The 26021-nt window shown below is 42.9% G+C and overlaps 2 protein-coding genes across 2 annotated transcripts in view; both read right to left on the reverse strand.

Moving 5' to 3' along the window:
* Positions 1-26021, reverse strand: part of LOC137423833 (fibroblast growth factor receptor-like 1) — a 237100-nt gene that overhangs the window by 140131 nt on the left and 70948 nt on the right. The window lies entirely within an intron of this gene.
* On the reverse strand, positions 5983-8265 carry LOC144891268 (uncharacterized). The gene is made up of 2 exons (XM_078773705.1): positions 8197-8265; positions 5983-7835 (listed from the first exon to the last, which is right to left on the reverse strand). The coding sequence occupies exon 2, from the start codon at positions 7818-7820 to the stop codon at positions 6129-6131; it is 1692 nt and encodes a 563-aa protein (XP_078629831.1). The 5' UTR covers positions 7821-7835; positions 8197-8265; the 3' UTR covers positions 5983-6128.

The raw sequence follows: 26021 nt of genomic DNA on the forward strand, positions 1-26021 counted from the left end.
CTCGGATGGCGCTGGGGTGGATCGGGCCTGTATCTGCAGAGTCAATAAATGTGCAACAATCAATCATAGTCTGTCGAGATACTTTACATTGTGTCTTATATGGTAGATGTATATGCGTACAGGGCCTTCAGAAAGTATTCACACCTCTTAACTTTTTTCACATTTTGTTGTTCCTGCCTGAATTTAAAATGGATTAAATTGAGATTTATTTTGTCACGGATCGACACAAAATACCCCATAATATCAAAGCGGCATTTTACAGAAATTTTTACAAAATAATTAAAAATGAAAAGCTGAAATGCCTTGAGTCAATAAATATTCAACCCCTTTGCTACGACACTCCAAATCAAGCTCAGGTGCATACAATTTTCTTTGATCATCATTGAGATGTCTCTACAACTTGATTGGAGTCCACCTGTGGCCAATTCAACAGATTGAACATGATTTAGAAAGAAACACACCTTTCTATACAAGGTCTCACAGTTGACTGTAAACGTCAGAGCAGAAACTCTACCATGAAGTCCAAGGAAATGTCCGTAGAACTCCGAGATAGAATTGTGAGGAGGCCTAGATCTGGGGAAGGGTATAAAACACTTTCGAGAGTGTTTAAAGTTCCCAAGAGCACAGTGAGCTCCATCATTAGGAAATGGAAAGAATATGGAACTAACCAGCCTCTTACTGGAGTTGGCCGTCCGACCAAACTGAGTAACCGTGCAAGAAGGTCCTTGTGGTCAGGGAGGTGATGAAGAACCCGATGACCACTCTGACAGAACTACAGAGTTCCTTGTCTGAGATCGGAGTACCTGCCGGAAGGACAACAGTCTCTGCAGCACTTCACAAATCTAGGTTTCCGGACGGAAGCCACACCTGAGAAAAAGGCACATGACAGCATGCATGGAGTTTGCAAAAGGGCACATGAAATAGTCTGAGAGAAGGCAAATATTCTGTGGTCAGATGAGACAAAAATTGAACTCTTTGGCCTGAATGAAAAGCACTACATCTGACAGAAACCGAGCACAGCTCATCACCAATCTAATACCATCCCAACCATGAAGCATGATGGTGGCAGCGTCATGCTATGGGGATGCTTTTCAGTGGCAAGAACTGGGAGGCTTGTAAGGATAGAGGGAACAATGAACGAAGCCAAATACAGGCAAATCCTTGAGGAGAACCTGCTTCAGAATGCAAAAGACCTTCGACTGCGGCGAAGATTAATGTTCCAACAGGACAATGACCCCAAGAATACAGCCAAAGCAACACTGGAATGGATTCAGAACAAGAACGTGAAAGTCCTTGAGTGGCCCAGCCAAAACCCATACTTGAATCCCATTGATAATCTGTGGAAAGACCTGAAGTTTGCTGTTCATCGACGCACCCCAACAACTTCACAGAGATTGAGCAAATCTGCAACTCGAAGACTCGAAGCTGTAATCGCCAACATAGGTGCATCTACGAGGTATTGACTCAGGGGGCTGAATACTTATGTAAATTAGATATTTCTGGATTTGATTTTCACTTAATTTGTAAAAAAATTCTAAAAACATGTTTTCACTTTGTCATTATGGGGTATTTTGTGAAGATCGGTGACAAAAAAATTAAATTGAATTCATTTTAAATTCAGGCTGTAACAACATGTGAAAACGTCAAGGGGTGTGAATACTTTCTGAAGGCACTGTATATTGTTGCGATCATTGGAAAGACCCCAGTAGGCCGTGTGCAGCAGGTGGAAAAAGCAGCAAGAAATCGGTTTTCGTTCCATGTCTGAGGTGCACACACACACACACACACATTTAATTAATTGTACAGTATCGGTTGTTCCTAAACTTAAATAATTTAAAGGATTGTTGTAAATGATGTTAATTTCACAACATCCCATATTCAACTTTATTTAAATTGTAAACCTCAAACATAGTTTCTCCACCTAAAGCAAGAACCTTAAACTGTACGCAATTGTGACACACACACACACACACACACACACACACACACACACACACACACACACACACACACACACACACACACACACACTCACACACACACATACTCACATATACACACACCCACACACACATATACACACACAAGTCATCCATCCGATAATATTAGATATTGTTACGGTTTTTAGAACCTTCACTTGTAAAATAATAAGCCTTGTAAATAATTCCCTGTAAATATCCCCATCTTCCCAAAGGTCAAAGATTACACCCTAGCTAGGCCACAAGCAACACGTAGGATACCATAGAAACCATAGAAACCTCTTCAGTTATGTCCTTAATATGTGTTTCAGGTAAGGCTCTGTTTCCAATAGTTTGACTCTGCGTTGCATTAATCAAATAACCTCGGTCCCCTTTTCCAAATCACATTCATTTTGCGGCTTTACCCTCTCCAAATTGTATTGCGCGCGTCTGCCAGACACAGCCGCCTCAGCGCTCGTCTCAAGACGCCATTGACCACGCGGTCGAGTTGGAGAAGAAGGGGTGGAGGAGCGCCAGGAACGCAGGCGTGGCCCCATCAACGCGTCATGAAGGGAGGTACCGATGAACCCTCGCGACCAATCCAGGCCGAGGCGTGTTCATCGGTAGGCGGAGCGAAGCGGACGCGGCTTGATACGCGAGGCATGTAATAAAAGCGCCGCCGCGGACTACTTCGAGAGAGAGCCAAGGAGACGTCACAGCAGATGAGCCAGGGAGAGCCAATGAGACGTCACGGCAGATGAGCCAGAGAGAGCCAAGGAGACGGCACGGCAGATGAGCCAGAGAAAGCCACGGAGGCGAGCGGCAGAGAGAAAGCCACGGAGATTGACCGGCAGAGCGGCAGAGATTTGAATTACGTACGCAACATACCAGCTTTCCCCCGCTATATAATTGTCCGATCGCGTCCAACGACACGCGGAGCTGTTTGCCGGGTTTCGCCTCGAACCCAAAGCGTGGACCAGAGCGCGAGCTTGGAGCGGGACCTTGATGCCTACCATCTGCCTGGACCCTTCTCTTCCTTCCCACCACCACCTTTTCGTGTAAGTCAGTTTGTGTTGTCCTGGGCGTGATAAGTAAGACTGTTTAAGCTTGCCCTGTGTCCTTTTACTTCCTCTACTTGTACATGCTTTTCCTTTCGTTTCCTCTTTTAGTGTAATTAATAAATCATATTTGTTCTTCCTACTCTGGTTTCCTCTCATCCGATCGCTTTCGTGATTTCTTCAATTGAATATACGTGGCACGATTTGGCCAACGTGCAGGATCGGGTTAGTGTTTGCTAACGGCTCGGATTTCGGACTGCTAACCACTCGGCAAACTCCATCTTGTCCGGGTCCGAGCAGGGAATTATATCCCTGCTTTGCGGAGGGATTGGCAAAGGTATTTGGGAACCCGTTGACCAATCACCCTGGCCAATCTCAACCCCGCAAAGGAGCGTGTAATTTCCAGGACTGGGAGGATCGGCCAGTGTAAAAGACAAGGGGATTAACCCCCCCCCCCTTGGTAAGGGGAGCGCCGACCCCCGGATAAAAAAGAAAAAAAAAGAACTCGAACTTTTTCTTTTCTTTTTTTTTATCCGGGGGTTGGCGCTCCCCTTACCAAGGGGGGGGGGGGGGGGTTAATCCCCTTGTCTTTTACACTGGCCGATCCTCCCAGTCCTGGAAATTACACGCTCCTTTGCGGGGTTGAGATTGGCCAGGGTGATTGGTCAACGGGTTCCCAAATACCTTTGCCAATCCCTCCGCAAAGCAGGGATATAATTCCCTGCTTTGCGGAGGGATTGGCAAAGGTATTTTGGAACCCCGGAGCACCGACCCCCGGATCCGCAACAATATTCACTGTACTTATCCCACTGAATCTGTGTCAATGTACGAATATCTTGTTTCTTAACAGATGATATGTGCATGACACACAGTTGAGGCGATTTTTGACGCCTTTTCTATGGAGGTCGTCGCAATTCACCCCTTCCATGGAGGACACCATTGCTGGATAAATATAGTGCTTGTTCTGAGAATACTGGCTGATGATTGGCTGAGTGGCAATACGTCAATACTACTATGCCACGCAACCAACTCATTGCCCCGTGAGCGGATACGCTATAAGAAAATAGTGCTAATTATTAATGGTAAATACTTAGTGTTGGACAAATTTCATGATGCAAACTTTTTATATTGATGAGAAAATATGTTTCTGAAATGTATTCAAGCGAAGATAAGTTGCACTCTTTTAATGGAATGAAACTGAACGAAAGGTTGGACCTGCTCATGGCCTAGAGGGAGTTATATCCAACACATAAAAGAACCCTCGAGTTCACATCTTTCCATAGTGATTATTTAGTAAGGTTACCCATCCTCTTATCAGGGAAAGGGATATGTGTTGTGATTGTAGATAGAACCTTACCCATTATTCCCTTCCCAAACAGCCTTCCATACTTCAACCAAATAATCGCCATACCAGTGCTGCAGTGACCGCCGTTCCACAATCCAAGGTTTCATGGCTTCGAGGAGATGTATAGACCCCGCCCCTGGCACGCTCGGGTGATGTATCCTCACGGCATCGAGGAGACAAGTAATGAACCACCTTTGGAGGCCATCTTTCCCCGCAGAGCAGGGGTTGGCTTTTTTCGGGCACCGTGGTCCCCTTTTTGGAGCAATGTTTTATGGCTGGATGCCCTTCGTGCCGCCAAACCTGTTAGTCGCCTCTTGTGACACACAGGGAATTACCAGTGAACTGGTACTCGATTTGCCGACCTCGGAAGGATGACAGGGAGTCAATCCCCCTGGCGTTAATTCAGTGATCGACCGAGATTCGAAACCAGGATCCCAGGATCCCAAGCCAGCACCCTAACCACTAAGCCAAACACCAGGTTGAGGAGACAAGTAATACAACAACAACAACAACAACATGCATTTTAAGGCCATTTTCCCTGCTAGAGCGGGGGTTAGCCTTGCGGTCCCCATGACAATCTTCTCCATTTTGCCCTATTTTCTGCATCTCTCCTTGTTAACCCCCTTGCCCGCATTTCTTCTTCCACCATCTTTAGCCGTCTTTCTCGGTCTTCCCCGTCCTCTACTTCCTTCTACATTAATTTCCATCACTCTTCTCAACCAGTCACTTTCATCCTTCCTCAACACATGACCAAACCATCTCAACCTGTTCCTCTTCACAGCATCAATCACAGGCAATATTCCCATCATCTTTCGCAATTCATCATTTGTCTTCCTCTCTCTCAACGATACTGGGCACATCCATCGAACCATTCGCATTTCCACCCTTTCCAGCCTTCGTTGCTGCTCTACGTTCATTACCCATGTCTCGCTCCCATAAATCATAACACTTCTCACACATGCAGCATACACCTTTCCCTTCAGCTTCAGCGACACTCCCCTCCTCATCAGCACGCCACTCAGTTCCCGAAACTTCTTCCATGCACATCTCACTCGAGCAACCGTTGCCGAGTCTGATCCACCTTCTCCATTCAGCATGTCTCCGAGGTAGCAAAATGTTTTCACACCTTCCAGCTTCACGCCGTCTCCAAGATCCAACTCAACATTTCCTCCATCTGCAGCTCCCTCTGTGCACACCTTACATTTGAATGTAGCTGCCACACTGGTAAATGACCCTCTCAGACCACTACATTTTTGATGAACCCACTCAGCGCACATTGTATATTGAATGGAGTTCACTCCGACACCCTTCCTGCACACAGCACACGGCCACTAGTTAGGGCATTTTATAATTTTTTTGAAAAATCTGTGAAAAAATTGCTTACCAATAGCTTTCTTCACCAATGTGTTCATGTAGGTGTCTACAAACACTTCTCAATTTATTCCTTCCCAAATCCTTGGAGAAAAGTCAAAATTCAAAATGTCGTCCAAAATGGAAAAATTGTGGATAAAGTCATAGTTTGGCCAGAAATTTAATACTTAATATGGGGAAGAAACCACAAAAATATTGTTCTAGGACAATTGTGAACTCTTGCTAAGCATATTTGTATTATTAGCTTGCTTTATATCCAAGATGGTGGCCAAAATGATGTCCAAAATGGCCGCTAAAATGTGAAAATTGTGGATAAAGTCATAGCTTTATATAGAAATAGAAATGTATCTCAATTGAAACCTCGGTTAGTCAGTTCTCTAGTTCACCCTACTCATCCTAATCCCCAGCATATCCCACACTCCTCTCGTCATCTGGCTGGTTGATGTTCTGGCAAGAGTTACCATGACAGTTGCCGCAAGCAGAAATACACTTGACTCCTTGCTTTTTACAGCAGCACCTGAGTGTGCTACATTCCCCCTCACAGTTGCAGCAGACAAACTTCAGAAGATAGTCCGGTGCGATAGGGTCTGTTGTAGGGACCGGCGCATAACCTTGGTCACCGAGTTTCCATCCGTAGTCCAGGACATCCAATGATGGAGTTTGCAGCAGCAGCCAATCTCTAGTCTGGAGATAAGCCCGGAGAGAGTGCTGTGCTGCAGCTTCTGTTGTCGGGGGCAGTTTCTCAGGTTTGATGCTCCCAGCAGCGGCCCGCTTGCTGAAGATGTCAAATCTCAAGTCCCCCAAGTCTTTGGATGGGTTCCCGCGGAACATGAGCTTGAATAGTTCACAGCCGGCTTTGATGATCTCATCTTTCTTGGCTCGGATGTCCAGAAACACGTCCATGGCCCTCTCTGCTTTGTCAGTCTTGCAGAGCTTGGTTAGCAAAGTTGATTTGCTAAACCCAGAAATCGCGGACACTGTATCGCAGCCGGAGAAGCTGTGCAAGAAGATCAGATACTTCCGGTATCTCTCTGGGAGGGCCTCCTGGATCTTTCCGACATCGTAAGATGCGTCTTTGGCTGTTGTGAGGAAGATCGGGTGGTCTGCAGCATGATGAATCAGCAAAACCATAATGTCGGTGTCCTCAGCCCTCACCTCAACAGGGGACTCTCTTGCCTCATCTAGAGCTGCCCGGACGATAGAGGTGTCTGCATCATCAGGGCATTCCTGTACACTGATCCCATTTCTACCGAATGTCTCAGCAAGTAGCCGAATGAGCTGGGTCTTGTTGCTCTTGTTGTCGAGGAACTTTTCTCTTGGAACGAGGCTTTTGATGTCTGGGCGAATCAGAATGTCGCAGCATGCGTTATTTGTTCGTCTCAGGTGATCATGGTCCTTGGTGGAGCTGCCGTATCCGTCAAAGACCACAGTGATCCTGAGGCAATGGCTCCCCATGGACTTCACAAACTGGAGGTAGCTCTCAGCGATGTCCTTCCAGGTGAGCTTAGCCTCCCATCTGACATTGTGCAGGAGCCACCCACCATCAATCACCAGGCTCGTGCAGGGGTGTTGTTCAACGGGTTCCACAAATGCTTTCAGGACCCTTGCTAGGGCAGCCTTGTCTGGCTTTCGCAACTTCTGGTCTTTATCAAATAGAGACATCGGTGTTGGCGTCAACTCAAACCGCAGGGCTTGTTTGGTCTTGACTTCACGCTCACTGATGATGATGAGGCGGTTGAAGAGCTTGAGTGAGTCAATAACCAGCTTCTTCCCATTGACTTTGGGTCCACTTCTGAAGCTCTCTAATGATTTGACCTTGTGCTTAGTTTCCATTGTATCCAAAAAAGTTTTTCCATCCATCTTGGCCTGCATGGCTCTGCCAACCTCCTCTGCCTGATCAGCATTGACTGGGTCCTCAGGAGTGCTACTGAACCCCGTGGAGAAGGATACCAGGGTCTTCGAGTCCCGTGTTGCATCGAAGGGGTTAACCTCCTCCAACCATCCAACAATGGCGTTGACAGCATCATCGTCTTTCTTCATCTGGGCTCTTGTGACGTCTGTGTGGACAGGTACTCCACGTGTGTTCATACCTCCTTCCAGCTCCTGGTGAATGAACGAGAAGTGGTTTAGCATCTGAACCCAAGACTTATAAGCAGATTCATTCCGGAAACGTCCTCTGTTTAGACCGCCTGAGGACTTGGCATCACACATGAGTGTGGTTTCTATCGTGATGTCGGTCCATGTGCCTGACCACTCATGGTCTGAGAACCTGACTGCATGGTTGCCATACACGGTGAATTTGGTTAAAGTTTCCTGGAACGCCGGACTGTCCTGTCGCTGCTGCATCAGCTGTACGTACAACCTTGCTCCCTTCGCATACTGATGGTGGCCCGCTGCTGCGAAGGTGTTCAGCATTGCAATGATGCAGCTGAGGTGACCTGTGTGATCCGGGATACGCTCACACCTGATGAACACCTTGATGAGGTCGATTCTGCCGTGGTACCAGACCCAGAGTGCAGGTGTCCTTCCTCCCTCAGCCAAGGTCTTCAAACTCTCCTCCATCCTATCCTTGAACACAGTGACTATCCTTGCTGCGTACGTTGTACCTGTTGAAAAATAAAAGTATGAAATTGATATTAATTATATAATATGAGAAATTTCATTTGGCACGGCAATTTGAGTATTCAGAGATAGTTGGAGATTTACAGATTGGGGAGATTGCAATTACCTGTTTTCTCATCTTTTGCATTCTCGATGAAGTCCTCCATGTCTTTGAACTCCTGCTCACTGAACACAACATCTCTCAGCACGAACTTGGTAATTCCCACAGATGCAAGAAGGTGAAACCGGATGGACTTGGCATAAGCACCACCTGAGAGGATGTGTTCTGCAGTGCTGCTGCCTGGGTAAACCAGCAGTATCAGCTCTTGCAGTCCCGAGTCTGCCATGATTGCCCCGATGGATCCCAGGAAGCTTTTCAGGAGGTGAAACCCACCTAATCTTGTGATGATGGGCAACTCAGACTGGAGGACTATCTGAGTTGCTTTCAACCATATTGGCAGGTCGAACGTGATGACAGCAGGAGACTGACTGCTGCGTAGGCACTCCATTAGAGTAGTGTAGATTGTGCTGTAGTTGTTCGGGTCACCCTCGATGATTGGAAGAAACTCAATGAGGGACTTCTCCTTGCATTCAGGTAGGTGTATTGACTTCATGAAACCATTCCAGTTGTGATGTTCAAACGTGGGGTTGTGATTCTTGATAGTCCATCCTGCCGCCCAAGCGATGTCCCCTGGTAGCAAAGCTGGAGGGTCTTGGCGGAGATCTGCTACTGGAACAAACTGAAAGTCTGCCAATCCTACTTTCTTTTTTGGCACAAAGGACAGAATTTTCACCTCTGCTGCTTTGAGAGTTGCTGCTTTCTCCTCAAAGGTTATCTTTCTTCTTGGGATAATTGCGAGAAGCTCATTTTGTCTTGTCGCCGGAGCCGGACAGGTTGCCTTGATCATGCCCATAGCATGGAATGCCAGTCCTCATTTAGTCTCCTGATCAGCGCCGCATCGTCCACGCACTCAGAATATGATAACATCTGTGAGTGGCCTTTTTGGGTGACTTTTGACAGCTTCTGCATCTCAGTCCCAGGATCATCACAGATGAAACACCTCAAGCCATGGCCAGGTGCAGCTATTACATCCCCTTCCATACTGAATCAATTGATTGATTGTTCTCCGACCATTTTCCTACATGCCTCCTGCGCCTTTGCTACCTCTTTCTTTGCAGCCTTCCTGGCTGCCTTATAACTTTCATGCTCTGCTGTTTCTGCCACTCCTTGAACTTCTTCCTCTTCTCGTCAATCCTCTTTCCAACTTCATCATCCCACCACCATGTTTCCGAGTGCCTCGGTGGTCCTTTTGTCCATCCACATACCTCACCAATGGCTCCCAACAGACTAGCTTTCATTGACATCCAACCACTTTCAAGCTCAACCACATCATCCTCAACCCTACTCAGCCTCTCTTTTAATGCCTCCCTTACTGTCACCTCTTTCAACCTCCACACCTTCATTCTCGGTTGGTACTTCACCCGCCGAGCTCTCCTCGCACCTTTCACCCTTACGTCGCAGACAACCAAGTGGTGCTGTGAAACAGCCTCCTCCCCCGGGATCACCTTTGTGTCCCGGAGGTGCCCCCTATCTCGCCTACGCACCATCAGGTAGTCAACGGTTGTCGTCGACCCACCTGACGTGTATGTAACAAGCTTATTATCCTCTTTCTGGAACTGAGTATTGCAAATCAACAAATCAGCTCCATCAGCAAACTCCAAAATCCTTTCATCTTCTCCATTTCTCACACCATATCCGTAACCCCCATGAACTCCCTCAAAACCATCCATACTCCTTCCCACATGTCCATTCAGGTCTCCTCCCACCACAACAACTTCCTCATCTTTCACGTTTTCCATCAGCTTCTCTATCGCACACCAGAACTTGTCCTTCTCTTCATCGCTTCGACCAACCTGCGGAGCATATCCCGAGATGCCGTTCACCAAGAGCTTTCCAATCATCATTTTCACCATCATCAACCTATCACTCACTCTAGTCACACTCACCACACTGTCTACAAACTCCTCAGAAAACAGGACACCAACACCATTCACGCCCTCCAGGCACCCTTGCCACACAAACTTGTATTTCTGTCCCTGCCTACCCTTCACCATTCTCACACCACTTCCCTTCCATCTCGTCTCCTGCACACAACATATGTCCACTCTTCTTCTGACCAATAGTTCCACCACTTCTCCTGATCTCCCTGTCATTGTCCCTACATTCCATGTCCCAAACCTCAGAAACCGATCTCCACTTCGGGCTGCACCCTGCCGATATGTACTTGTAATTGTCATGGTTCTCTTTTTGAGGCAATGTTTTTATGGCCGGATGCCCTTCCTGACGCCAACCCTCTTAGTCGTCTCTTACGACACGCAGGGATACGGTGTACCTATTCTGACCAGGGTACACACTAGGAAACGTTTAAAACATGGAAATTCTGGGGGGGGGGGGGGCGGGGGAGGGCGGCGTCAGCATCACGGCTGCGGTTTAAACATATTCTAACAATATCCAAACAGAACCATGAAAACCATGAAAAACAATCTGGGAAAAGTCTCCAAGCGAGAACGTGGATTTGAGAAAGAAGGAGCAGAGGCGGAAGAAAAACGAGATACAGGGGGCGCGGCACAAGTCGAGACGAGGAGGAGAGCGAACAAGCACGTGTCCGGGAGGAGAGAAAGAATCAATATAGAATTCTTTGTCTATCCGTTTGTCCTGTTTTTAAAAACGCCGGACAAAGGGTAAGATGCCCGCGAGAGGCAGGGGGGAGAAGAGAAAATCAAAGAAACAAGCAAATACTATGAAGGAAAGAACTTACACTCACAAAACACCGACGGGGGGAAGGGAGCCTGGAAAGACCAGGCCGCGCACGACGCGTGAATAATGTCCTTGAGGAGACAAGTAATGGTCTAGAAAAATTCATATAAAGGGGCGCCAATTTGATTCATACACCTGCATGAAGCAGTAAATGTATTTTATTTGCCAGATGTTGGGTGCCCCTTCATGTCAACTTTTCTAGAGCATCACCTGGTTCCTCCTAAGAACACAAGGGTAGTCCAGCATGCACACACATTTTTTGAATACCTCTTATTTTCTATTGTTCGACATTTTCTACAAGCATTGGAATGTCCATTCTTTTCTTTTCCACATGGCACATACCCTTATATAAAGGGGCCTTTTCTATGCCTCTGGCATTTTACCCCAATAATGTCCCTTCTTTTCTATTGTTTGCCACATGGCACATCCCATATAAAGTGGCCTTTTCTTTGCCTCTGGCATTTTACCCCAATAATGTCCCTTCTTTTCTATTGTTTGCCACATGGCACATCCCATATAAAGTGGCCTTTTCTATGCCCTTGGCATTTTACCCAATAATCTCCCTTCTTTTCTATTGTTTGCCACATGGCACATCCCATATAAAGGGGCCTTTTCTTTGCCTCTGGCATTTTACCCCAATAATGTCCCTTCTTTTCTATTGTTTGCCACATGGCACATCCCATATAAAGTGGCCTTTTCTATGCCCTTGGCATTTTACCCAATAATCTCCCTTCTTTTCTATTGTTTGCCACATGGCACATCCCATATAAAGTGGCCTTTTCTATGCCCCTGGCATTTTACCCCAATAATGTCCCTTCTTTTCTATTGTTTGCCACATGGCACATCCCATATAAAGTGGCCTTTTCTATGCTCCTGGCATTTTACCCAATAATCTCCCTTCTTTTCTATTGTTTGCCACATGGCACATCCAATATAAAGTGGCCTTTTGTATGCCCCTGGCATTTTTCACAAGATACATTTTATATACGAAGAAAATTAATTTGTTCATCGTACAAGACTTTATTCAAGATGATATAAAAGACTTGAAAAAGTAAGGGGAAAAATATTCAACCCAGACGGGATTCGAACCCACAATCCCCAGCTTGGGAGTCCGACGCTTTATCCATTAGGCCATTGAGCCAGCACGTTAGAATAAAAAAATTTTTTTTAAAGCGGTTTATAGTTTGTATATATGTATATTTATATATATCATATACCAGTAGAAGCCGAGAAACAAATTTACAGTTCCCATGTTAATGTTGCATATATAAAAACTCCCATATAAAGGGAGGGGTACTTTACGCCTTCCTTTGATTATTCAAGATAATATAAAATACTTCAAAAAGTAAGAAGAAAAAAAGTATTCAACCCAGATGGGACTTGAACTTACACTCCCCAACTTGGGAGTCTGATGCCTTATCCATTAAGCCAGCACATTAGATTTGGGTAATAATATTTTGAAGAGTTATAAAGTATGTATAATTTTTATATATATTTATTTTTATATATTATTATTTAATTTTAAAGCAAAAACTATAGCACTTAGCTGGAATTTATTTTGAAAGCCATTAACTAGACCTATTGGCCGATGTATATTCCAAGTTTCAGCTAGTTTCAATGTATAGCCCTTGAGATATGAGCGTCAACACATTTTTGGCGGACGGATGGACGGACAGACAGCTAGACACCAACGTGATTTCGAGGGTTTTCTAAATAAAACTCAAGAATGCGGAAACAGACTTTGCTGAAATTTGGAAAATATTACCTCAACGTACAAAGCATTTACTTCTGAAATTTGCATAGTCAATACAAATGTATCAAAAACTGGATGGCAAAGTTGAACTTACAGCCTCACAGAGCAGATTCCCCCCAATACATCACCTCTCTCAGATCTCCGGGCAAGTTTTTACGATGTATATTTTATTTTGCCCATGTCAGGATCTCGATCTTGATTAATTAAGTCAAAGTAACAAAATAAGTAGCGCTAATGAATATGGATAACTCATGAATGTGTTTCTTCGGTTAGCTTTAAGTATATAAACAACACGATGGAATTTGTCAAAGATATTTAGAAGAAGAAGAAGAAGAAGTTTTAGTCACAAATGTACGTACATAACCACATATGTTTCTCCATTATAATAAAAACAAGTACAAAAAGTTTTAATTAAAACAAAAGCCGCGTCGATGTTACACAATGCCTAGATGCAGCTGTGCCTATAACGTCGATGTTATAGGCACAGGACATTCCTATTGATTCGATTACTTGATGTTATTTTTGTGCAAAGTGAAAATATATCTCGGCAATTTCCCGTGTGTGGCGACGAATTTTTAATATATCTCGGCATTTTCCCGTCTGTTATTTCAGGCGGTGTATGACTGACCATGCCGCGAATTAAAAAAAAAAATCTCGGCAATTTCCCGTGTGTGGCGACACGTGAACGAAGCTATGCTCCTCTCTCCAGATTATTGTGACGACGTATAAATTAAATATTTCATCGTGACGATTGTCATCAAATGCACGAATTTTTAATATATCTCGGCATTTTCCCGTCTGTTATTTCAGGCGGTGTATGACTGACCATGCCGTGATTGTAAAAAAATATATCTCGGCAATTTCCCGTATGTGGCGAAACATGAACGAAGCTATGCTCCTCTCTCCACATTATTGTGACGACGTATAAATTAAATATTTCATCATGACGATTGTCATCAAATGGACGAATTTTTAATATATCTCGGCATTTTCCCGTCTGTTATTTCAGGCGGTGTATGACTGACCATGCCGCGATTTAAACAAAATATATCTCAATGGACTTGAAGTTACAGGCGTTTGAGAATTCATTTCGTTCTATAAAGGGCAACTTTCATTGGATTTTCTTCCCGTTTTTTTTCAACCGAGTCTAAAACTATGTTAGCGACTGTGAAAAATGAAATGATATATCGAATTTGATTTGAAATAAAACTGTGTGAGAGAGGAAGACACCACGGGCCTACAAAACAGGCCTCAAAGCTATGCGAGTTAATAAAATGGTGGATATTTGTTTATATGAAACCTCTCCCAAAATGGGTGGAGCTATGGTTCCCAGAATGGGTGGAGCTTTGAGGTTTTGTCTTCTCTGCAAGAACAAGAACAAGAAGAAGAAGAACAAGAAGAACAACAACAACAGCAGAGGGCACTCTATTAGCAGCGTCTGCGACGTGGCTAAAAAGATATTGAAACTTGAATACGTCTATTAATTACATACTATTAAAACTTGACTATGTTGATTAATTACGTCCATTGAAAACCAGAGTCCGGCTATTAATTACATGCTACTGAAACTTGAATACATCTATTAATTACATGCCATTGTACCCTGACTGAGTACGTCTATTAAATACATACTATTGAAATATGAATACAGCACGTCCATTAATTACATACTATGGAAATCTGAATACATCTAATAATTATATGCTATTGAAACATGATTGCATGGGTCTTCAGGGTATTTGGGTCTTTGCAGACTTTTAGGTCTTCGGGGTCTTTTGCGTCTTCAGGGTCTTTTGAGTCCTCTTGGTCTTTAAGGGTATTTTGTGTTTTCAGGGTCTTTCAGGGTCGTTGGGGTATTTTGGATCTTTGGAGTCTTCAAGGGTATTTTCGGTATTTACAGGTATTGGTGGTCTTAAGGGTCTTGTGGGTACTTAAAGGGTCGTCAAAGGTCTGAGGGTTCTCAGCAGTCTAAAGGGTCAAAAGGTATGTTCGAACAGTACGTAATTAAGAGTTCATGGACTGTGTTTTTGAGTGTTATTTTAATTTAAAGAAGAAGAAGACGTGTTGGTCACGAATGTACATACAAACAAACATACATACATAACCATATCCTTTATATATATATATATATATATATATATATATATATATATTTATTTTATATATTTATTTTATATATTTTATATATATATATATATATATATATATATATATATATATATATATATATATATATATATATATGTGTATATATATATATATATATATATATATATATATATATATATATAATTATATATACTACATACGTGTGTGTGTGTGTGTGTGTGTGTGTGTGTTTTGTAAATCAGCAAAGAAGTGCAATAAGCATGATATGTCTCACTAGACTGGTTTTAGCTGTTTCCATTTTCAAAGCTTCTGTTCCTTTTATGTGACTATAAAACCAATTTATCCTTGACTGGTTTCCAAGAGTATGTGACTGCCTTGTAAGACAATACGTCCGCTGCCATTAGCTTAGAGCCAAAGTTCCTGTTAGAGAAAGCAATTGGTGCCCATGTAATTGTGCGTGAAACAAACCCAGAGCCAGCATGCTAATGGCTTCCATCGGTGTATTTCATCTTCACTTGCACGCTTGGCTCCTACAAATGTTATCCCAAGGAGTGCAGCACGACCGTTGAGAATGCATGAAATCTTCACTCTGTCGGTAACTCAACCATTGCAATGGATTTGGCAGCTAGCCCTGGACGTTTGGACTTCCTCGCTTTCATCCTAATTACATTTTAAACTGTCAAACGATCCATGTGAGGATGATGGTATCAGTAAATGTGATCACATGTTTTACTATAACTCCTGGCACTCACTATATGGGAAGCCTGAGTGTGCATGTTGCACAGGTAGTGAGTGAGTGTGTGAGATGAGACTTATACTGTATGTGAGATGTCTGGTCTGGGTTCGATTCCTGACTCGACCCCAAACTATCGGATTGCTGTTTCATGAGCATGGTATTACGCACCGTTCATGGGACAGGCGTTAAGCCGGGTGTCCCATTTGCTAGCATTCTCTGTTGCACGTTAAGGTGTACTTCGTGAAGAGTCGGTAACATCTCCACACCGTCAACAAATCACAAATTCTTGCCCAAATCGCTTCCAGTCAAAAGTCAGACCTAGCCAGCTGGTTCGTGAAAGACTTGAGGAAAAACTTTCCCTGGCCGACCGCACAAGATAAGTGTAGTAGTAGTAGTGGTCGTAGTAGAAATCGTTGTTATGGCCGCTATGAAGTTTGCAAAATCCCCCCCCCCCCCCCCACCCACCCTTCCTCCTTCCAATCCCACAGAAGCAAAAATGAAGCTCAAATGATCAAGGTCGAAATTTAAATATATAGCTAAATATGTACTTACCAATTCATAGTCTAAAAGTACAGCATCACTCAATTTCACTCAATTTCACTCAGTATCACTCAATTTCACACAGTATCACTTAATTTCACTCAGTATCACTCAATTTCACTCGGTATCACTCAATTTCACTCGGTATCACTCAATTTCACTCAGTATTACTCAGCTTCACTCAGTGTCACTCAATTTCACCCAATTTCACTCAGTTTCACTCAATTTCACTCAGTATCACTCAATTTCACTCAGTGTCACTCAATTTCACTCAATTTCACACAGTATAACTTAATTTCACTCAGTATCACTCAATTTCACTCGGTATCACTCAATTTCACTCAGTATTACTCAGCTTCACTGAGTGTCACTCAATTTCACTCAGTTTCACTCAATTTCACTCGGTATCACTCAATTTCACTCAGTGTCACTCAATTTCACTCAGTATCACTCAATTTCACTCAGTATCACTCAATTTCACTCAGTATTACTTAATTTCACTCAGTGTCACTCAATTTCACTCAATTTCACTCAATTTCACTCTGTTTCACTCAATTTCACTCAGTATCACTCAATCTCACTCAATTTCACTCAGTATCACTCAATTTCACTCAATTTCACTCAATTTCACTCAGTATCACTCAATTTCACTCAATTTCACTCACTATCACTCAATTTCACTCAGTATCACTCAATTTCACTCAATTTCACTCAGTATCACTCAATTTCACCCACTATCACTCAATTTCACTCACTATCACTCAATGTTGTTACTCACTATCATTCAATTTCACTCAGTATCACTCAATTTCACTTACTATCACTCAATTTCACTCACTATCACTCAATTTCACTCACTATCACTCAATTTCACTCACTATCACTCAATTTCACTCACTATCACTCAATGTCACTCACTATCACTCAATTTCACTCACTATCACTCAATTTCACTCAGTATCACTCAATTTCACTCAATTTCACTCACTATCACTCAATTTCACTCAGGTTCACTCAATTTCACTCACTATCACTCAGTATCACTCAATTTCACTCCGTTTCACTCAATTTCACTCAGTATCACTCAATTTCACTCAGTGTCACTCAATTTCACTCAATTTCACTCACTATCACTCAATTGCACTCTGTATCACTCAATTTCGCTCAATTTCACACAGTATCACTCAATTTCACTCACTATCACTCAATTTCACTCAGCATCACTCAATTTCACTCAATTTCACTCAGTATCACTCAATTTCACTCAATTTCACTCAGTATCACTCAATTTCACTCAGTATCACTCAATTTCACTCAGTAGCACTCAATTTCACTCAGTATCACTCAATGTCACTCAGTTTCACTCAATTTCACTCAATTTCACTCAGTATCACTCAATTTCACTCAGTATCACTCAATTTCACTCTCTATCACTCAATTTCACTCACTATCACTCAATTTCACTCTGTATCACTCAATTTCACTCACTATCACTCAATTTAACTCAATTTTACTCAGTATCACTCAATTTCACTCAGTATCACTCAATTTCACTCAGTATCACTCAATTTAACTCAGTATCACTCAATTTCACTCAGTATCACTCAATTTCACTCACTATCACTCAATTTCACTCAGCATCACTCAATTTCACTCAATATCACTCAATTTCACTCAGTATCACTCAATTTCACTCAATTTCACTCAGTATCACTCAATTTCACTCAATTTCACTCACTATCACTCAGTATCACTCAATTTCACTCAATTTCACCCACTATCACTCAATTTAACTCACTATCACTAAATTTCACTCAGTATCACTCAATTTCACTCAGTATCGCTCAATTTCACTCAGTATCGCTCAATTTCACTCACTATCACTCAATTTCACTCAGTTTCACTCAATTTCACTCACTATCACTCAATTTCACTCAGTATCACTCAATTTCACTCTGTATCACTCAATTTCACTCTGTATCACTCAATTTCACTCAGTATCACTCAATTTCACTCAGTATCACTCAATTTCACTCTCTATCACTCAATTTCACTCACTATCACTCAATTTCACTCAATTTCACTCACTATCACTCAATTTAACTCAATTTTACTCAGTATCACTCAATTTCACTCAGTATCACTCAATTTCACTCATTATCACTCAATTTAACTCAGTATCACTCAATTTCACTCTCTATCACTCAATTTCACTCACTATCACTCAATTTCACTCTGTATCACTCAATTTCACTCACTATCACTCAATTTAACTCAATTTTACTCAGTATCACTCAATTTCACTCAGTATCACTCAATTTAACTCAGTATCACTCAATTTCACTCAGTATCACTCAATTTCACTCACTATCACTCAATTTCACTCAGCATCACTCAATTTCACTCAATTTCACTCAGTGTCACTCAATTTCACTCATTATCACTCAATTTCACTCAGTATCACTCAATTTCACTCAGTATTACTTAATTTCACTCAGTGTCACTCAATTTCACTCAATTTCACTCAATTTCACTCGATTTCACTCAATTTCACTCTGTTTCACTCAATTTCACTCAGTATCACTCAATCTCCCTCAATTTCACTCAGTATCACTCAATTTCACTCAATTTCACTCAATTTCACTCAGTATCACTCAATTTCACTCAATTTCACTCACTATCACTCAGTATCACTCAATTTCACTCAATTTCACTCAGTATCACTCAATTTCACCCACTATCACTCAATTTCACTCACTATCACTCAATGTTGTTACTCACTATCATTCAATTTCACTCAGTATCACTCAATTTCACTTACTATCACTCAATTTCACTCACTATCACTCAATTTCACTCACTATCACTCAATTTCACTCACTATCACTCAATTTCACTCACTATCACTCAATGTCACTCACTATCACTCAATTTCACTCACTATCACTCAATTTCACTCAGTATCACTCAATTTCACTCAATTTCACTCAATTTCACTCACTATCACTCAATTTCACTCAGGTTCACTCAATTTCACTCACTATCACTCAGTATCACTCAATATCACCCAATTTCACTCAGTATCACTCAATTTCACTCAGTAGCACTCAATTTCACTCAGTATCACTCAATGTCACTCAGTTTCACTCAATTTCACTCAATTTCACTCAGTATCACTCAATTTCACTCAGTATCACTCAATTTCACTCAGTATCACTCAATTTCATTGACGAAATCACTCAATGGTGGAAGCCACTCCTGAGGAAAAGGCACATGACAGCCTGGAGTTTGCAAAAGGACATGTTAAAGACTCTGAGAAAAGGCACACATATATATATATATATATATATATATCTACCATATAAATCACAGTGTGTGTGTGTGTGTGTGTGTGTGTGTGTGTGTGTGTGTGTGTGTGTGTGTGTGTGTGTGTGTGTGTGTGTGTGTGTTCGCCTTCATAAGGCTAGGTTTTAAAGGCTTTGAGTAGTGCTTTAGAAGGGATTTGAGTGCGGGGGTTTAAGGGGCAATCTTTGAACATGACTGTGTCAATCTGCTAAAAGACCATGAAGACCCCAAGGACTCTGAAGACCCAAAATACCCCAAAGACCCAAAAGACTGAAAAGACCCTGAAGACTCAAAAGACCCCAAGGATCCAAAAGACCCCAAGGACTCAGAAGACCCGCAAAGACAATGAAGATCCAAACAACCCTGAAGATCCAAAATATGTCGAGGACCCAAAACACCCTGAAGACTGTTAAAGATCCAAAAGACCATGAAGACCCAGAATGCCCTGAGGACCCCAAATACCCAAAAGACTGCAAAAACCCTGAAGACCAAATGGACCCCAAAGATCCAAAATATCTCAAAGACCCTGAAGACCCAATGGACCCCAAACACCCAAAATACCTGGAAGACCCAAAAGGCCCTGAATACCCAAAAGACCCTGAGGATCCAAAACACCCAAACAATCGCAAGGACCCAAATGACCCAGAGGACCCAAAATACCCCAAGGACCCAGAAGACCCTGAAGATCCAATAGGCCCCACACACCCTTAAATACCCAGAAGACTCCAAAGGCACTGAAGACTGTTAAAGACCCAAAATACTCCAAAGACCCAAAACCCCAAAAAGGCCCCAGTATCCTAAAAGACCCAAAATAGCACAAAAACTCTAAAGACCCTAAAGACCCATAAATCCACTGAAGGCCCAGAATTCCCCAAACACCCCAAAATACCAAAATACCCTGAAGACTGTTAAACACCCAAAAGACCCAAACACCCAAAATACCCCAAATATCCAAAATACCCCAAATACCCTTAAATACCCTGAAAACCCAAAATACCCAAAGACCCTTAAAGACCCAAAATACCACAAAGACCCTGAAGACCCAAAATATTCTGTAGACTGTTAAATACCCAAGTGACCACGAAGACCCAAAATAATCCAAAGACCCTAAATACCCCAAAGACCATTAAATACCCCGAAGACCGAAAGGATCAAAAATACCCAGAGGACCAAAAAGACCCCTAAAGACCCCAATACCCAAAATATCCAAAAGACCCTTCAAGACCAAGAAGACCCCAAAAAACCCTGAAGACCGAAAATGTTGAAAATACCCAGAAGACCGAAAAGACCCCGAAGACCCAAAATACCCCGTAGACCCTTAAATACCCCAAAGATCCAGATAGAGGACCCAAAAGACTCAAATGATCCAAAAGACACCAATGAACCAGAAGACCCAAAATACACAAAAGCCACAAAAGACGCTGAAGACACTGAAGACGCCAAGAACCGAAATGACCTAGAGGACACAAAAGACCCCAAGGACACAAAAGACCCGAAGGATGCCGAAGACCCAAAAGAAGAGTAATTATGCCTCTTACATTGGTATTGTCGACGGTGGCTTGCAAACTGCGCTCAAGGTCTGTTTTGTACAGAAGCGGTATTTTTAAATCACAATAAATACAAGGCACAGGGAGGTTAAATTTGCTGCACGTGATGTACAATGCACGCAGAGTAAAACGAGTGTTAATTTACGTCTGTAGGATGTCTAACAAATAAAGATGATAGAAGCACACCTGACACTCGGCCCAGACTTCAGACTTTGGCATGCTCACGTGGCTGTACCGTCAAAAACTGTTCCAACCCGTCATTTTTGACGGGCTTTATACTTGCATTATACAGTCACGTGAAAAAGTAAGTGCACCCCATGTAAAGTTTTGACTTTTTCAACATATTTCAACATACAGCTATTTGATCTTCATTTCAACAATATTGATAGATAAAGGTGATATAATATAACAAATATCATGAAACATTTACATTTTGTAGTCCATTGTATAATTTAAATAAACATAAATGCAAATTTTGCATGCGGAAAAAGTAAGTATATATATTAGAAAAGAGTAAATTAGAAAAAGTAAAAAGTATATATATTAGAAAACAGGTATGTCATATTACACAATGGACTACAAAATGTAAATGTTTCATGATATTTGTTATATTATATCACCTTTATCTGTCAATATTGTTGAAATGAAGATCAAATAGCTGTATGTTGAAATATATTGAAAAAGTCAAAACTTTACATGGGGTATACTTACTTTTTCACGTGACTGTATATATATATATATATATATATATATATATATATATATATATATATATATATATATATATATATATACATATGTGAATTAATTAATTAATTAATATATATGTATACATACATACATACACACAAACACACACACACACACACACACACACACACACATATATATATATATATATATATATATATATATATATATATACGGTATATACTCGGTGCAGCATGCACTGAGTGCATGCTCAGTAGCATTGGCAGCAGGAAGATACAGGTGGCGACATGATCAGGTGCTGGCGGTGGTGGTGCAAATGGAGCAACAAGAGGTGCTGAGATTGAGAGAGAGAAGGAGACTGATGGGGGAGAGGTGTGGTTTGTCAAAGAGGGCCAAGTGGTAAGAGGTGGAAAGAAGAGGAGGTGGAAAGCAAGAGGGCTGTCAGATGCTTGTGATTGGCAGGTGGTGGCAGGCCTAAAGCCACAATTGGTATTCCCAGAGGAGATCTGTGTGACAAGGTTGCGGCCGGACATTGTCATTTGGTCAAGTGCAACAAGACGGGTCATCTTAGGAGAGTTGTTGGTACCTTGGGAAGAGAACATGGAGGAGGTGCATGAGAGGAAGAGAGGAAAGTACAGTGAGCTGGAGGCAGAGTGCCGGGAGAAGGGTTGGCGAGTTTCGTGTCAGCCATTTGAGGTGGGGTGTAGAGGGTATATTGGCAATTCCTTTTCTGCATTTCTTGCTAGGCTGGGAGTGTGTGGGACAGAAAGGAGGATGTGTGACAAGGTGGCCCAGGTTGCCTTGAAAGGCTCATTTTGGATATGGAGGAAGTTTATGGAGGCACGTCGAACGGTGTAGGTTGGTTGTGTTTTTTTTTTTTTGTTACTATTATTATTTCTTATTGAGTGTATATGAGTGAGTGGGTGAGGGTGTGTGTTTTTGCATGAATGAATTTTTGCATGAGTGTGTATTTTTTGTATGTTGAGTGGTGTCTGTTGTAAGGGTAGGTGGTTGGTTGGTTGGTGGTGTGTCTGTTTGTCTGTTTGTCTGTTTGTGTGTGTATGTGTGTGTATGAATGATCTGGTGTGTTTTGTTGGTGAGTGGTGAAGGGTTTAAGGTGGGTGTTTGCGTGTTCCACCATGTTTGTTTGATGCTGTGGATTCTGGATGTGGAGGTGTTGTTGTTGTTGTTCGCACTGGCTGGGGTGGGGGTGGGGGTATGTATGCATCCAGGTGCAGTTGCTGCATATAGATGTGGATGTGCCCCTGCTGGCCAACCTTAGCTGACCGTATCGAGGTTGAAGGGCCGAAACGGGATGATGCTGAGGACCTCGACTGAGGACCCGGTCAGTGCGGCACACTTGTGACCAGCTGTGTTTTGAACTTATATATACATACATACATATATATATATATATATATATATATATATATATATATATATATATATATATATATATATATATATATATATATATATATATATATTAGAAAACAGGGATGTCTGTCTGTCCTGAAACTGTGTTAACCCTAACTCACTCAGTTAACCCTAACCTTAACAAAACTTAGTGGACAGGTTGGGAGTGTGACAAGGCCAAATTCATTTGATTTTGTTGAAGATCCGGATCCTGATACTATAATTTTAATTTTTATAAGTGATTATTTATAATTGAGAATAGAAAATAAGAATGATCGTTTTAAGGCCATTTTCCCCACCAGAGCAGGGGTTAGCCTTGCGGGCCCCATGGCAATCATGGTTCCCTGTTTGAGGCAATGTTTTTATGGCCGGATGCCCTTCCTGGCGCCAACCCTTGGTCGCCTCTTACGATGCGCAGGGATACGGTGTACCTATTCTAAACCAGGGTACACACCGGGATCATTCATCCCAGCAAGCTGGTACTCAATTTGCCGACCTCGGAAGGATGACAGGCTGAGTCCACCCCCCTGGCGTTAATTCAGCGATCGACCGGGATTCAGAACCCAGGATCCTCGGATCCCAAGCCGGCACCCTAACCGCTAAGCCAACACCAGGCTAATAATAATATAATTATAATAATATAATAATATAATTGAGAGATCGAGCCAAAACAATATATAGTATAATATATTAAAACGTTGCGGATGGAATATGACAAAACTTGGAGGATGAGTTGATGAGTTGATTTGGTGACAAGAACAAGCCTATTCGATCCTGGTTCAGGTCTGGATCCAGATCCTGCCTATCAGTGGATATAAAACGTAAACTCTTCAGCCTGGCTCTCCCAGGTATGCGCTCCACCGAGTGTAGTTCGAGTTGATTTTTGTTTCACACTTTTACCAAGTTAGAGTTCAAACCAAACAATCTTTGTGGACGAGTAGATATGTGCTCTGTTCCCCAAATATTCCTACAGGTCGCACAAGGTCTGCCAGCAACCCTCTTCTGGTGAAATTGCCAAAATCAAGACTCTCTGTTCACCTTCTGTCATGTATGCAGTGCAAATATTCACCGTTGTATCCCTACACCGGGACCGGGTTGTATCCCTACGCCAGACCTCGGATGGCGCTGCTGTGAATCGGGCCTTGAACGGCAGAGTGAATAAACGCGTACGACAATTGATCGTAGTTTGTCGAGATATTTTACATGGTGACGAGGATAAACATCTAGACCATGACTTCTTTCGGCCATATCGATGAATTCGACCCTCATGAGGGGGATTTTGACACGTATTCTGAGCGTTTGTCTTTCTACTTCGAGGCGAACGGCATCGCGACCGAAGGCTGGATGAAGGCCGTCTTCCTGTCCGTTTGCGGAGGTGAGACGTTCACACTTGTTAAAAACCTGATTCGGCCTCGGACAATCCAGGAGCTCACGTATGCAGAGCTCAAGGCCGCTTTGAAGGAACATTGCAACCCATCTCCTTCAGTCATCCTGTGTCGGTTTAATTTTTACATGTGCAGACAGCAGCAAGGTCAGTCGATCGCAGACTTCATTGCACACCTCAAAAAACTGTCACATCTGTGTGAGTTTGGGGACACGATCGATGACATGCTTCGTGATTTGCTGGTGGTTGGCATGTCCGATGACCGCACTCGTAGATGCCTGCTTGCAGAGAGAAGACTGACGTTCCAAAATGCCAGAGACACTGCCATTTCCATGGAAAGTGCTGAACGCAACGCTACAAGCATCGGTGCCACTCGCTCGTCTGGTACCAGCCCTGCTGTGAATCGGTTGGATCATGTTCAGCCAAAACGTTGGAACAAGGCTCCTCGTCAGAAGCCAGTGCAGTCTCAAACCCACAACAACTGTTTTCGGTGCAACGGAAAGCACCCTCCGGAGACGTGTCGGTTCAAAGATGCCACCTGCCATTTCTGTTCGAAAACTGGCCATATTGCTCCAGCTTGCATCACTCGCAAATCGGGAAAAGGAAAAGCTGCTGACAAGATTCATCAGTTTATCGGTTCGGTGGAACCCGAGCTTGACCAGGTGAGCTCTGTTTCCGACAACTCAGAATCGTATGACCTGCTTCATATTGATTCTCACCATAGGCGGGACCCTCTTCTTGCCAATGTTGTCGTCAACAATCGACCATTGCAAATGGAGGTCGACACTGGTGCGGCCGTCTCGCTCATCAGCCATGCTGTTTTCACAAACCTGTGGAGTGATGCTGACCGACCCCATCTGAAACCTACTACCTATGGACTCTCCACCTATACAGGTGAGAAGATTGTTCCCTGCGGTACATGTGACGTCATGGTGGGCTACGATAACCGTGAGTTTCACCTACCCCTGATCGTCATTCCTGGAAAGGGCCCTTCCTTACTCGGCAGGAACTGGTTGAGCATAATTCGACTGAAGTGGGAAAGCATTCATCAACTCCGGGCAGCCAGCGTTTCTCCTACCGCAGCATACACACTCAGAAATGTGCTGGATATGTACCCGGATGTCTTCAAGGATGAGCTTGGAACCTTGAAAGGACATACGGCTAAACTCAGGGTTGACCGGGATGCCAATCCTATATTTTGCAGGGCTCGCCCAGTCCCTTTCGCCCTGCGTGAGCGGATTGACAAGGAACTGGATCATCTTGAAAATCTGGGGATCATCGAGCAAATCCAGTATGCCGAATGGGCGGCGCCCATCGTTCCGATCATAA

Source organism: Myxine glutinosa, chromosome 3 (assembly GCF_964187855.1).
Source record: "Myxine glutinosa chromosome 3, kmMyxGlut1.1, whole genome shotgun sequence".
NCBI classification, from domain to species: domain Eukaryota; kingdom Metazoa; phylum Chordata; class Myxini; order Myxiniformes; family Myxinidae; genus Myxine; species Myxine glutinosa.

Excerpts from the sequence above, each read along its gene's own strand:
- LOC144891268 (XM_078773705.1), bottom strand. The coding sequence starts at position 7,820 with ATGAACACACGTGGAGTACCTGTCCACACAGACGTCACAAGAGCCCAG.